Source organism: Rhinoraja longicauda, chromosome 31 (genome assembly GCF_053455715.1).
Source record: "Rhinoraja longicauda isolate Sanriku21f chromosome 31, sRhiLon1.1, whole genome shotgun sequence".
In the NCBI taxonomy this organism is placed as follows: domain Eukaryota; kingdom Metazoa; phylum Chordata; class Chondrichthyes; order Rajiformes; family Arhynchobatidae; genus Rhinoraja; species Rhinoraja longicauda.
In genome coordinates, this window is record NC_135983.1 from 14257263 (window position 1) to 14272314 (window position 15052).

Sequence of the window (15052 nt, forward strand, 5' to 3'; positions counted from 1 at the left end):
ACGCACACACACATAAGCACACACTAACACACAAATACAGACACACACACCAACACACAAATACGCACACTAACACACAAATACAGACACACACACTGACACACAAATACACACACACACACACACACACACACACACATATAAACACACACACACACTAACACACAAACACACACACACACACAGACACAGAAACGCGTACGCACACACAATTAAACATAGTCCACTGGGTTCAATTAAAATTGTATTAAAACTCATCCGGTTGCAAGTAATATTGATGAAGCCTGTGTCGAAATTACTTACACCAAAAAAAAAGAAAGTTTATTTGAATGAGATTGTCGGTAGCTCTCAAATTGTCCCAAAAGCAATCTGTTTTTTTCGGCGCATTCTGCCTGGGTGATTTACCACACATCACTCGCTTTGTGACTCGGATGATCCCATCGAGTTTTAACACCATTACTGCTGATCTCGACTTGCCACAAATATTCCCTCTGCTTCCCACCGTTGTTTCCGTCTGACCTCTGGAGCAGCGAAAACCTTTACATAAAGACAACCTCCAGTCTAAAGGAAGATCGCGGCTTCTCTCAGATTGAAATGATATAAATCAACAGGCAAAATCCCAACTATTAATTGTCAGAAATTGACCCAAGCCTCATAATTAATATTTACAACGAACACTCTAAACCATCTGATAATAATGTAATGTTTAAATGAAAGGCGGGATAATAGTATTCGACCAGCGATCAAAATGTTGTCTGTGAAAATCGCACTTGACTGCCTCAATGTGATTCAGGTTGTTGGCCTTGCAAACCAGGACTACAAGTGAGGAGGGAAATAATGAATAATGTGGCGTTGTGGTTGTTCTGGTGTATCCAGAACTCTTCAGAACGCTGCCTAACTTTCCCCAGTTAAATCCCTACCTGGGGGGTGAGACAAATCTCCTCACAACCCCATTGCCCGTATCCGGTCACGATTAACATCAAAAAGATTATCTGCTCATCTTGCTGTACAGAAGGGCCAAAACGTGGCGAACAAGTTGCCATGGGATGAAAGTGTAAGAGAGAGTTGGTCAGACACCCATCTAGGGGGCTCCTGACGCGGGAGACGTGGCCCTGAGCTGCGACCTAATATCCACGTAATAGTTTATTCTTCAACTTCTGCATTTTCAACCATGGAAACCGACAATTTAAAGGTTGTTTCTAGAATTATTTTTAAAAGCGTCTAAGTTCTGCTAGTAAACTTTTGTTTTAATAAATAAGAGCGAATCCTTTATTGAATGAAATATAATTTTAAAAAAATGGAACCATGTTGAACATTCATCCATATTTGTCTTTCAATATATTACAAATGACAGGTGCAAACAGAAATAGAAGATATTTAAACAGCTATTGTGGAATTGCCTGAAAGGAAATGTATCGACTTGTTGAAATTCTCCATTGACAAACTATCGGTATAAAAAATAACGTTTCCAAACTCTTGAAACAGAATATCAGACATTGAATCTCGGCCCCTGGTTCTTCCATTGATGCTGCATTCAGTTCCGATTAAATGGAATACTGACGTGACTGATGCATAGCTGACAGCTACAGGAATTCACATTTAAGCACACCGCTCTAAAGAACAGTCCTTCCATTTAAACAGCAATCAAACTTTTTGTAACAATTATTGTACAGAGAGATGCGAGACGTGCTGTATGTACAATGATATAATTAGAGCTGTAAATATTTTTAAATCTATCATTGAAATGGAGGAGTGTTCACTAAATAGGAATTAAAAAATATAAGTCCTGAGACAACGTAGCAGTTAAGGGTGTAGATAGAAATGGATTGATTGAGTTTTAGAATCGTTCCACGCACTTATTCATATAAACCTCGCAATGATGACTTGTTGAGTTTAGGTACAAGAAACCGAACGGGTTCTGGATTGAGGGGGGGGGGGGGGGGGGGTGGTTTCTCTCTCTCTCTGTCCGAATGTAGATCCTTTATTTCTTTGTTTCCCGCTGTGGGCGCCGGGGACGCCAGGATCCGCTCTCCATCTGTCGGGCGCCCGAATCCGGGGCGCCGCTCCCCGGCTGCTGCAGTAACAGCTGCGGCTCCAGCCCCAGCGCCGCGTTCAATAAATAATCATATCTGTACAACTCGGCGAGGTGTTGGGGGGGGGGGGGGGGGTAGCGCTGGGAAACGGGGGGCTCGTCATCTCTCCGTCTTCAATCCACACCCACAGAAAATCAAAAACACAACAAGAAACTACAAAATGTGCCACCGATAAAACAATACACTCACGTGGTATATATACACTATAGTACAGAGCATTCGTCGATCGTCGTAACTTACGATTAAAATAAATAAATTGTACAATTTAAATGCTTAATAGCAACAAAAAGTATTTAAAATAGTGCAACGTCACCAATTACTGTTTTCATACCATGAAGTTGATTTCCGTTTTGTAAAAAACTATAAATTTTTAAATGAAAAATAATAAACTATAGATGTCGAGGATGAATTAAAACATTTTTTAAATTAAGACTATGCTTCACAGTTAAAAACCTCTCACTTTTTACACAAAAAAGTTTGAAGATAAAGACCATAAATACAGTAGAATACAATCTTTCTTAAAAATTGTTAACTTTTTTTTTAAATACTGAAGCTTTTTTTTAAATTAGTTTGATTTTTTGTTGTCGCTTTTTCCACGAAAGTCCGAGCGGGGGCCGGAGAGCCTCACCGAGGCTGCAGCGGCCGGGGAAGGACGCCCGCGAGGCCGGGCAGGGGCGGAGGTTGGTCGACCCCCGTTGCCAGTCCGTGTATGAGCACTCGGGGAACGATGGGCCGCTGGATGACGGGGTGTGGGGCGGCGGGGCCCCGGTACATGTACATGGCAGTCGGGTCCAGGTTAGAGACGACGTTGGGGTGGTAGAAATAAGGTGATGGGAACATGCGCTGCAAAGCTGAGTAGTTGCCGGCTTCTGCCAAGAGTTCTAGCCCCACCGCCGTTTGCCTCTTCCACTTCGTCCTGTTGGGGAGGGGAACAGCGTTAATTCTACAAGCGTGGCTGAATCGGGGCTAACACTCGTGTATTCTTAATAAGGCCAAGAACCAAACTCTAGATTGATCTCCAAGCTCGCTCTGGAGATTGTTCGGCCTCGGCCGGGTGAAACGGTCTGGATCACAAGCAGGTCAGTGTTGCTGGACACCCGGACAGGCGGCAGCGGGCAGTGGGACAGGCGGCTCCGGACACGGTTCAGGATGTTACTCATGGGCCTAGTTTTTGCGCTTGTGTCGTGAAACCGCAACCGTACAACTTGTGGGTATTTATAAACATTGTGCATTAAAACATCTTACGCAAGAGGTGAATAAAAGCTGGATGTGTACGTGATATATCTCAATTAGAATCAGAAGCAGCTGAATTTTAACTCCAGATTCTCGCATTTTCCCCGCTCCGCGCTGGACAGAGACTGGAAGTGACTCCATAAATTTTGACAATATCGACTGAACTCATCCCCACAAACTTCCAGTCGCGGGATGAGTGGGATCCAGGAACAGGGGACGGGAAAGAGACATCGGGTCTGAAGCCCAACTTCAACAAACCCAATCCTCCAGAAGGAGGATTTTGTCCCTTGAGGTCTCTCTCACCTTCACTGTTGTTTAAATATTTTCTTTAATTTCTTTCAGTTTCTTAATTTCAGGTTCAGGGTGCTTAATGGCATAACGAAAGTTGTACATATTTTCAGTCCAGAATCATAATGAATGGAAGAGTGGTCTGCACGATTGACAGTCCATCGGGCGACACAGAGAGCGGCGCTCATGTGGAGATTGCTCTCATTCATTTACCGCCTACTAACATCCCCAGAACATTCGTTACATTTCTTGTCGCTGCAATCCCGGATTATCCGCAACACGTTTTGTGTCCTGCTCCGAATTTTGGAACACACCTGTCACACTAGCTGCCCGGGACGATTAGTACCGTCCTTCCCAATAACCCAAACTTGTCCAATTCTCTCCAAGTCCTCCAATTAGTGCTCCTGGTCGCTCCAACGTGACAACCAGGGTGACTTTTATTTCTTCCCGAAAGGAAGTTGCTTTGAGGGAAACACTCAAAAACTTTGAGGGTGTGTTTAAGAAAGGGGGGCGATGTTTAATTGATTTTTTAAAAATGGTCTCCTTCCTTGTAATGAGCTGTAATGTCCCAGAAAGAGAGATTTGTTGTTTAAAGGCGGGATAGAACAGAATGCGCCATTCGGACGTCCGGCCGAGGATTTGAAACCTGTCACCAATCAATGGGTATATTATCTTTTAATTATGTTCCACTTCACACTCTTCTACAACCCAGAATAGCGGCTCCGAGGGTGAATATGAGGCCTGGGAGCTGATTGGGACAGAATTTATACCGAACCTTTCTCCTTCTCCCACGAGACTAGAAAAAGTGTGAGAAAAGCTCGCTCTCAATTTATCTCGGTATCACCAGTAAGTGTTATAAGAAAATAACTGCAGATGCTGGTACAAATGGAAGGTATTTATGCACAAAATGCTGGAGTAACTCAGCAGGTCAGGCAGCATCTCAGGAGAGAAGGAATGGGCGACGTTTCGGGTCGAGACCCTTCTTCAGTAAGTGTTAGGTTAGTATTGCGCGCCGGACCCTGGACTGAGCCGTGCCCACTGCCCGGATACCAGTGGTCACCGAACGAATCTAGGGAGATCCGCCCGAAAAATTGTTTGGAGCAGTTACCGCCAATATTACAGGCGGGGAGAGCGAGAGTCAAGATATTCGAGGCACTCTTTGCATCGAACAATCCCCAAAGAGCCCTCTTTAAGGGAAGTCTGTGTTTGGGGTGCAGGTGTGTGTGGGGGGGGGGGGGTGACAGGGGTCGATTAAGTTAGGGGGGAATCAGAGATCGCCGCTTTTCTCTGCACCAAATCTGTTCCATCAAATTACAAAGTCTCGGATCTGATTGCTGTAATTGTTCATCCACTGGAAACGGAGCAAATGAGATCTGGGAATTAGTGCAAGAGCTCATCTCTGCAATAATGTGGAATTAGGAACTTTATGCAATACTACAATTCGAATTCACACCCAGGGTCCCACAAATAACTGATCTGGGCGAGAAGGTTTTGTGCGGGCGCGGAGAAGGTTTTGTGATCACATCAGATTTTTGCAAGTTTTTCTCCATAAACAATGGTTTTAACATGATCACGAAAAGTATCTTGAAATGATTGATTTTAGACAATCCGTGAGAACCACAAAGCATCTGAATGTGGATACGACATTAATGAAACGTTGTGAAGGGGGAGAGTTATTTGCTTTACTATATCACAGTCTAGGCTTAATGTTCGTGCAAAGCACAACTTCTGCAGTAACTCAGCCTGAGTATCCCGCTTAGTTCCTCCAGGATTTTGTGTTTTGCTCAAGATTCCAGCATCTTCAGTTCCTTGCGTTTCCTTAATTGTTCTGGTTCTATTTCTTGTGAACCATATATGTATGCGTGCGCATGTTGTCATGTGTGTACACAACATACATATAAGACCAGCCACACACACGTTGGCATTTGCCCGCCTGAGTTATAAATAGCGCAGGGACTACTGTGTAAACTCTGTCTGAAGTGTGGCCCATCCCTGGCAGAATTCTGTGCCTCGGTTAGTTTGACAGTTTTATGTAACTTCGCCCCAGGACGTTCCGAGATAATGGCTTCTCTTTTTCGTTATATCTTATCAGCAGACGGTTTTCATCGTCTCCTCTGCTGGGCCCAGTTTCAAGAGTAGTTCAGCAGTAATTGCAGCAAACTATCCTAGTGTGGATAACCCCCGGACCAACAACCTTGCCTGAATCCATTGCGCCCTTTCCTCTGGGACTAAACTAAAGTGATTGCTTCAGTAACGTGGTTTGTGAATCCTGACTAAGTCTTTAATACCCAAACTGGACGACAAATTCGTCTTGATAATTGTTACTTAAATGTAGGTTCGCAGGTTAGGTGCATACGTGCTACGAACTCTGGGCGGTGGGAGGGAAGCGGCGGCCGTGTGGGGGAGTCCCTATGACAGGTGTCTGCTAATCCAAAAGCAAACTCTCGTGATTAAAAAAGCTGCTATTTCTAATTATTTTCTGAACTGTGTAGGTGTTAACAGGGTGATAAGAAATTGGATATTGCAACGTGCTGTACCAATACTAAGACCCGACTGTTCAATCACTGATTATTCTTCCATCTCAGGAAGACGACCTTATATTTGGATCAAATTGAGCAAACTTAACTCAGGTGAACGCAGATAACGCAGGGACGGCCACGCTTCTAGAAACGTGCGCAATAAAAGTCACACCACATAAAATCCAACGACATCACCTCTGCATTGGGGTTAATTGCAAGGACACGCTGCTGGGAGAGGGGAACCAGCCCAGTTTCCTGTGCATACAGATGTTGCCGGGACGGGGCAGGTTGAGTTGGGGTACTCATTCGGTTTGGTGTCCTCCCTTGGGACCAGTTTTCCAGATACTTTTGGATTGAGCGGATTCTTAGTTTTGACTTTAAAACAACATTTTCTCCGGATTATTAATTGAAATTTATTTTGGCAGATTCCTCCCCCACGTACTACCCACGGGACATCAGCAACACCGCACACATCTACAGTGGGTTTCAGGTGAAGTAATGTGCCAAAGTTCTCGCGTTTCCAACTCTGTGCCTCGCCTTATCTCGAGACAGCAATTTTGACCTTATTCGTTTTTATAAAGTTAAGGGTAGCTTACTGTTCGATTGATTCTGACCTTACAAACCTCCTATTGATGCTTGCATCGAGAGAGACTGTTCACCTTGTTAAACTCAGAGTCCATGCGAGCTAGGTTATTTCGGTTCTGTTTGTGTTCCAGGTGTGTGGTTTGGTTCATGCTCTGTGTTTTGAATGTGGTTGCATCCAGTACTGGCCTGTGGTGTTAGAACTATCACTGCGCGGGTGTGATTGTTGATCCAATGGCCCTCAGACAAAGTCCTTAACAGCCGCCGGTACCCAAAATGGTCACACTTTCCTCGCCCCCCCCCCCCCCCCATAATAAATGGTGACTTATGGTACCGTCAAGCCGCCCTCCCCGCCCCCTTTCTTCCCACCACTTTCTCTCCAGTCCTGAGACACTAAGTTACCAACCCTGAGTCCTACTTGTTGATCAGATTAAGAGCACTCTCTCATTGAAGCGGCTGCGATTCATACTCGCCCCTGCAACTTCCTGACTCGTTTTTGATTTTCTCTGTGGCGTTTGAGGGTCGTTATTATATTTTTGTGACCTGCTTGATCCGGGGGTCAGCGAATGGTTGGGAACAGCACTAGTCCCATTTCACATTCGGCTGAATGGGCTGATTTTCACCCCTATAACAGCGGCATCCCAATCAAACACAATCAATTTCTCACTTTACGCGGGCTTTATGCGTGATAGTTAGTTGTGGCTCTGTGTGGCTCACCTCCTGTTCTGGTACCAGGTTTTGACCTGGGTGTCCGTCAGGTTCAGCGAAGCCGCCAGTTCCATCCTGTCCTGGACACTCAGGTACTTCTGCCGCTCGAAGCTCCTCTCCAGCTGTGCGAGCTGATGATCGGTGAAGGCAGTGCGGGCTTTCCGCGGCTTCTTCAAGCGCACGGGCGGGCTCTCTCGGCTGCTCGAGATCTCTCTCTCCGTCTCCTCCTTGACTGAACACAGGAAAACGGACGGACAGTTACAGAGAACAGTTCAGACCCAGCGCTAACATTGCCAACAGCCACCGGTTCTTGCCATCGTAAACTCCCCCGTTTGTGACCGGGAGAACTTGGGGAAGCTTCGCCTCTCCTCGGGGACTCTGCTCACACACAATATGCACATTGAGATGTTCTCAAACTTTGATAATCGCCAGCAACAATAATAACTCTTGGTCTGAAGCTGGAGAATGTCAACTTCCTTTAAAGTGAGTGTACATTCTTGGCCTCCCCATTCATTGAAAAGCCCAGGGTTACACGGTCAGTTCTGGATTCACAGCGGGGAATCTGGTGAATTCTCGGAACACGGACAACAGACCGGCGCCCCATTCCATCCCCTCTCCCAGCGGTGGCGTGGACTTGCTCCCATTATCCCCAACCTAGTTTCTAATTACCGGACACTTCTCGCCTCTGCTGCTCGCTATCTGTGTCTCAATCTCTCCCACACTCGCTCCAGTAAGTTGCAACCCCCGTTAGTAGATATTTTTCCGTCTGTTATTGAGATTGGCACATTAACTATGAGGCTGTCTGAGTTAAGCGCCACTCGGCCACTGACGCTGGCCATTGAGGAAGCTGAAGTTGTGGTGTGCCGGCAGGTAGGATGTAAAGGACACATCCAGTCGGTCTTTGTTTGCCTTTACCGAGAAGGGAGGAGAGAGCAGAAAGGAGAGAAATTCAGAGATCTAATTCCACGGGCCAGGAAGGAAATAATCCATTTAATTGAGTCACCAGGGAAGACTCAAACAGCAAGTCGGCCGATTAGAGACTCATTCTTTGAACTACCCTGTTTAAAAAAAACTGATCACAGGATTACCTAGCGAATTTACACCGATCGCTTGAAGCTGACTGCGTCGATTAGGCATAGAAAACTGGGGGATTCCGTACATTTAACTCGTGTTTTACAAATTAAATCGCACCCGTCGCTTCAGAAACTAACAAAGCCGATTAACGTCAGAATCCTTCGAAATAAAACTGATCATAGGATTATCTCGCAAATTAAAGTGAAACCTAAACGGGTCGGCGAGGCGACCACAATAATGTGAAGGGCGGTGCACAGGGTCGATCTGACTGCAACATATTCCGCCTAAACCCAGCTCGACCTTTCAGCTGACAGCGAGCGGTGATTTCTGCAGCAATTTGCCGCCGCTTCACCCATCACAGACTCTACGGCTAGAAAAGTACGTTTACATGGCGTACTTAGACTTTAGCTGCCTACAAACATACAAACACAGCCAGATGCAAATATTTCTCCCCTTAAACTGAGCACGCAGCCCGACACAACACGTTTCCTGCGCTAACTGCGCACAGTTCTAACAGCGAAAGTTACACACACACACACACACAAGGCGATCAGAACCCCGGTCCACAGAAAGAGGTGAACCGAGGCAATGATCATCAGTCAATGTGTTTTCAGTCGGTTAAACGTACGTGGGAAGAACACTTTCCTTGGTACAAATGCAAGACCCCCTCAGGCAAAAAAATGTGGGGTTAAAGTAACAGCCTCTTAAAACTCCAAGTAACGTCTATTGATTTCACCAAAACAAGCGTCGCTCCAGTGCTGAATCTGAAGGTTCCAGTTACCAGATTAGTTGCAATATTTCGGTTTAGCGACGACGAATAACAAGGAGAGGGAACGGTCAATAAAAGTTTTATTGTCTGTGAACATGCAAATACGTTCAGGGGCCAATAAATTAATTGCATTGATTTTATTAATGTACCTGAACTCCAAAATAAAAGGGTTTTATTCAATTATTGAAAAAAGAAAATTACACTCCCATTCATTTTTTTCTTTCCAATGCTTGAGGCCACGCACTGGTACTAACACGGCGAGTGGATGGATGTGTGTGGGCGCCACTTCAGCTCAGTGAAAACTGCAAGTTATCCCGAGCCAGGCGCCGGGAAACGTTCCACAATAAACATTTCGTTTCAGCGTGCCGCAGCAGTGACGGCCAGACCATTGCTGTTTACATTTGAGTCCAAATAGTCCCTTTTTTTAGAATACCTGGATTATTAACATTTTTTCATCTTTTTAAAATATTTTTTAAAAACCAGAAAAAATACTTTCGAAACCAGGTGAAATATTTTAAGTTTTGGTCTAAACATATATAAATGTAATACTATAATTTGAAGGTTTAATTCTTGAATTTGATTTTTTTTAAAAGACAACAAACTTCAGTCAAAGTTTAGACTGGAGCTCCCCGACTTTAAAGATCGATGATAGAAAATCGGCTCACATTTGAAAGCAGGGCTCGAAACTACATCCGCAGCCACAGAAACGGAGTTATAGTTTCTCGGGAACAGCCACATTTCCCCCTGTTGTTGAGACTGGCCTTGGGAAGTTTTCCGTTTCCTCGTCGTTCTGTGTGAATCATATCACAGTGAGTCCTGGTCCAGTGTAACTCACTGGTCTGAAATGATTCTTTTGATTCATGTTAAGCTGCGCCAACGTTGACAGGTTATCGTTTCAGCCCGACATTCGTTTATTCTGGTCTCTCAGCTGATTGAAAGCCGCTGGTGCAGTTTAACGTCTCTCGCGTTGGGAGCGTGAGGCTCAATATTCACTATTTTAAAAAGTTTGCTACTATCTACACTTTTAATAACTCTCTCACACACACGGGCACACTTTTATTTATTGATGCCGGGTTTGCAAGAAACCCATTCATCTCAGCTCTGATGAATGAGTTCTGACTGTGCCAGCTATCTCTCAAGCCTTCTCGTACCACACACCTCGTAGACACCAGTCTGTCTCATTCTTTCTGACCTTATCTATCAAATTTTCCGCTTTTTACTGCATCTGCTCACTTCCCATTCGTAAGATTTTAATATGGGAAATATTGGGGGGGGGGGGGGGGGTTAATCCGAAGTTCGCAAAGCACAACATCCACACTTGGAACTGCTCTTGTGTTAAAAAAAAATTCAAGGCAGATATTTTAAATAACTTTTAGTTCCCTGGCCTCTCCTTGGTGGTCACGGGACCCCGAACATATAGGGTCGGGGCAATGGAATTTGTCGTTTCTTTGACACGTTTCTTTGACTGACGATAGACACAAAATGCTGGAGTAACTCAGCGGGACGGGCAGCATCTCTGGAGAGAGGGAAGGAGTGAACTTTCGAGACCCTTCTGCAGACAGTTGATTCAGTTCAAAACAAATAGGCGAAGATTAACTTTGTTAATACAATCTCGCAGAAATGCAACTAACTGCGAAATGTTGAAGACACGTTTAAAATCTTCCCGTTGTAGCAGTGTGCAAGTCCGGATAGTAAAATCAGCCACCCTCTTTTTACATTCTTCGGGAAACGGCGCCTTGATGAACATACAATATTTAAATACTGTTTCCTGAAAGTAACTATTTAAATTTTCTGACAAATAAACTCGAAATAAAATAAAGTTATTTATTACATTATTAACACGTTATTCGAGAGATGTCACTGTACTTGTTCATTGACAGAGGAACCGCCCAGCATAGACGGCCAATTTAGGAATATTTGCTTATTGAAACGACACGAGGGAGATCGTCAACTATTTTCGTTCTTTTGCTAAATAATTCCGCGGGAACCTAGTGCCGATAGTCCCCCCCTGATAGTCACACGGTGGGGTCAGACTATACCGTGATCATCGGCGGATTGACTCTGTCTGTCCTGCTGACTTTGACCTGAAAGTTAGTGGCGGAAATGGAACAAAAGATTCGGCTATTGCGGAATCCACTCTCAAAGCTTCTTTAGTGTGAAAGGCAGCCGTTGCATTACACCTCCGTCCAAACCACTTGAATTGTGTGTAAACAAAAATAACGATCACATTTTAGCACGGATAGATTGCCCGAGAAATAAAAAACAAACGCGCTCACTGGACGATATCCAAACCCAGGCCGCTGCCATCTACTAAATTGTGTTCGCTGTAATTTATAGAAAGAAACAATATTTGTGGCGTTCCCTCCACTCCTAGCATGTGTGCCTACTTATTCTAACTATATGCCCAATATTAGCAGAAACCCTCTCACATCGTGTTTGAATTATTCCTTTTTTTGTGGAATCTGACCAGCTGTCGGCTTACCTTTATATTCCGTGTCGGAGGAAGAATTCTCTCTTTTGTCCAGTTTCTCTCTGAATTCCTCTCCCTGTTTGTGCGCCGTTTCCTGGGGAGTTTGGCCGCTGCTAGAATACGGGGCGCAGGCCGCCAAAGGTTTGCACTCGCCCAGAATGTCTCTGATGAGGAAGGATGAAGTGGCAGTCCTCGCCTGGGGCACGGGACACAGCTGCCCCGGGTGCGGCCGCGACTCCAGCCCGCCAGCGGCGCCCGGCAGCGGCGGTGGCATCTCGCCGCACTCGGTCCCGTGCGAGGACTGGGAATCGTGTTCGCTCCCCACGTCCGACACTGGGCTCAGAGCGCCTTTCATCTCCGGCGGCGATCTGCAGTCGCCTATCAACGAATCTCCTTTGGCCAGGACCGGGCTAACTGGCCTGTGGGATAAGATTGAGTCAATCCCGAAACTGGAGCCTTCCATGTCTCACCTTAAATGGTCATTTGGAACAAAGTTGGCTGGAACTCGGCGGCGAAATCCTTCCGCTTCCAAACAGCGATCCCGGGCAATAAACTCTTGACTACAATCTCCAAAAGAAAGTTGGTGCAAAATCTGAATCTCTTTGTGGCTTGAAACAGGGTCTAGATTCTAGTTCGGAGGTCGTTTGGGCGGCGAATGCGTTTCAGAACCGTGGACAGGGGCAGACCAGACCGCTCCTCCAAGGATTGCTCTCCGCGCACCAGATTTCCGCCTCCCCGCGACACTTTTGGATTAAATTGCACTTCTGTCACTTTGCAAGGGATTTTTTCCTCTCTCTTTTTTTTTTAATGTATCCGTAACACGTGCCCGAGCAAAAGCGTTTCTGATTGGGGCTTCTGGCTGACATCACAGTGACTACAGAACCGGCCCTGTTAGTCGAAATGAGAGGAACTGGAATGGATGACGCCAGGAACGCCGGCACTTTCCGCAGTTTGTTTAGATAAAGCAATTGCAGATCAGGGCGGTGGGGAGGAGGGGTGTTGCTGATGCAGAGACACTTAACCTCAGCAAAATTCTGCTTCACTTTCCCGGAGTTTTGTGGAGGGAAGCAGTTGCCATAAAGTTACCCAGTGCGGAATAGAAGAAACATAGATTGCAGTCAGCGGCAGAACGTCTGGGAATTCGGCGTCTTAACGCGATGTCCTGCTGAGTTCGGGATAAGTCTCAAACATTATTGTCGTTAATTGTTCGCGGGCAGGGTTGACAGGTTGAAACAGCGAGTCTTTTGCTGACATCACGGGTGAAGTTCTTTATATTTTCCAGACCATTCCAGCAAGTCATTCTAGTTCAAAGGCCTTGCGCATTATGAGAGTTTACCTGACTTTGTGTAATTCATAATGTCATTATTTTCCCTCACCGACTACGATAAATTAACCATTTAATCGGGAAATAAAGTAAAACTAGGAAAAAGTACAGAACACTCCACACATTAATAACATAAGCAGTTATTTTAAGACGATACATTATTCACAACGATAAGCGAGGTAAAGTGTGCCCTGTTAATATCCGCAGGGACCCGGTGTTTCCGATGCTTCTAATAACGGCTCCGGCTCTCATTGGTTTGGGGAGAGAGTTGGGGGGCGGGGGGGGGGGGGGGGGGAGGAGGGGAGTTGAGAATGGGATGAGAGTGTCCTTGAGATTGTGGCATCTTGGCGGCTCAACTTTCGCTCGCTGCCTGTGGCACTGAGAAACACGCGAACAAGTAAGAGACTCTGAAATGTGAGTCTTCGAGATGTTTTCTATCGCGCTGGCGGCTCTCCCTACATTCGTTGTAACACTTCCACTAATTGTCATTAATCACTGATGTAATTGTTCTCAGATACGCCACTTTAAGGACATCTCGCCACATGTGACTGAATTGCATTAGTTATAGGCAGACCAACTCTTTAAATCGCTTCAGCTCCGAGTCCAGCCGCTACTACTTTGAGTAAAACCTTTTGCTGTCTCTCGGTCTTCTTGCCCGAGGCCGATTGCAAATCGCGTTGCTTGAATCTGTTCCCCTCTCTGTCTAGACGTTCTGGTGTGTTTTCTTTGATGTCTCCCGTTTACTGTCTCATTTCTGGGTTATGTTGCTGTCTTTCAGCAATCAGCGAAGTCTTTGTCTTTTGTTTTAGAAACTTCCCACGACTCCCACAAAGTTGCACATAGTTTTTTTACCAGAGGGAACATAAACGGTGCCCCCCGCATTCACCAGGGAGGCGGCTGGCAGCAGGTGATGTAACCTGGGGAATTGACTGCTAGAGGCGGACTCGCCTGAGGGACGAGCTGGTTCACAGTATTTTAACCAGGAGGGTTAGCTGGCATCAGCTACATTAACAAGGCCGGTTAGCTGGTACCAGCTGCATTCACGAAATTATTTCATGCCAACGACACCCCCCCAAATGAAATAATGGTGCCTGGGACATTCTCAGCGACCCTACCTGAGATCGCTCATACCCATGCAGCCGGAATTGTGCGCAGTCAGACATGGGTGTCGTCAGCAATCCCAGGGAAATCAGTTTGATCGGTGTGAGTATGGGCACGGCGCGCGTTCACAGCGAGAGAGGTTCGTCTCAGTTGTAAAGCCCCCCCTGTGCGTCTGTGCGGCCAATGTTCTGGCACGATGCTGTCAACTGGTCCATCACCAGAGAACTCCAACCCAACTGTCTGCGTTCCTGCTGCCCTGTCGTTTGCATTCAGAAGCAAAGTTTTGCAGAATTCTCCAGAAACTCGCAACCTATTCATAATTGTTTAATATTTTCTCCATGTCCATTTTACTCACTGTCGCTCAGGCAATTTGTTCCCCTACACACTGTACGCCTGGACAAATGATCCTGAATATTGAGTATGTGCATCATGTATGCGAATGCGTTACTATACCAGGGAATTATAAATCCCTCCATCTCCGTTATTAGAACCACGCGCTGCCGTATTTTACATAGCACATTGGCTAATTGCGTTCACGGTGTGAGCGGTCAATCTGCGCCCTCGCATCTAATTCGTTTGATAGAAGTTGTGATGGGACTGTTATCGGTTTATACAAACTCACGGTTGTCGTGAGCGCGAATATCACTGATGTCAAGGTTTGGAAGGCCAGGGATAAGGGTGAGAGCTCTGACTCAACTACAGAAATATTGAACATTTGCTTCAATTCTAAGCGAACCCCCATGAGCAACGAACGGCCAAACTGAATACCCTCACCACTCCTTCCCTAAACTCAGAAAAAAAATAAAGGTACAACTTGCAGAAATTAAAAAATGTTTCTATTTTTTCGGATTGTCTTTCGAATCGGCTTTGCCTGTCAAACGAGAGATCTGT

General features: G+C 45.7%; 1 protein-coding gene across 1 annotated transcript; it reads right to left on the reverse strand.

The window, feature by feature from the left end:
- Positions 1 to 1289: 1289 nt before the first annotated feature.
- barhl1a (BarH-like homeobox 1a) lies at positions 1290 to 12611 on the reverse strand. Its single transcript, XM_078425923.1, has 3 exons — positions 11749 to 12611; positions 7433 to 7655; positions 1290 to 3009 (listed from the first exon to the last, which is right to left on the reverse strand). Exons 1-3 carry the CDS (start codon positions 12197 to 12199, stop codon positions 2718 to 2720), a joined length of 966 nt encoding a protein of 321 aa, XP_078282049.1. The 5' UTR covers positions 12200 to 12611; the 3' UTR covers positions 1290 to 2717.
- Positions 12612 to 15052: the final 2441 nt, after the last annotated feature.

What these genes read in the sequence shown, in the direction of transcription:
- barhl1a (XM_078425923.1), bottom strand. Translation starts at nt 12,199, where the DNA reads ATGGAAGGCTCCAGTTTCGGGATTGACTCAATCTTATCCCACAGGCCA. An exon ending in CTCCGACACGGAATATAAAG is followed by an intron (nt 7,656 to 11,748) that starts GTAAGCCGACAG and finishes TCCTGTGTTCAG; the next exon opens with TCAAGGAGGAGACGGAGAGA. An exon ending in ACCTGGTACCAGAACAGGAG is followed by an intron (nt 3,010 to 7,432) that starts GTGAGCCACACA and finishes CCTCCCCAACAG; the next exon opens with GACGAAGTGGAAGAGGCAAA.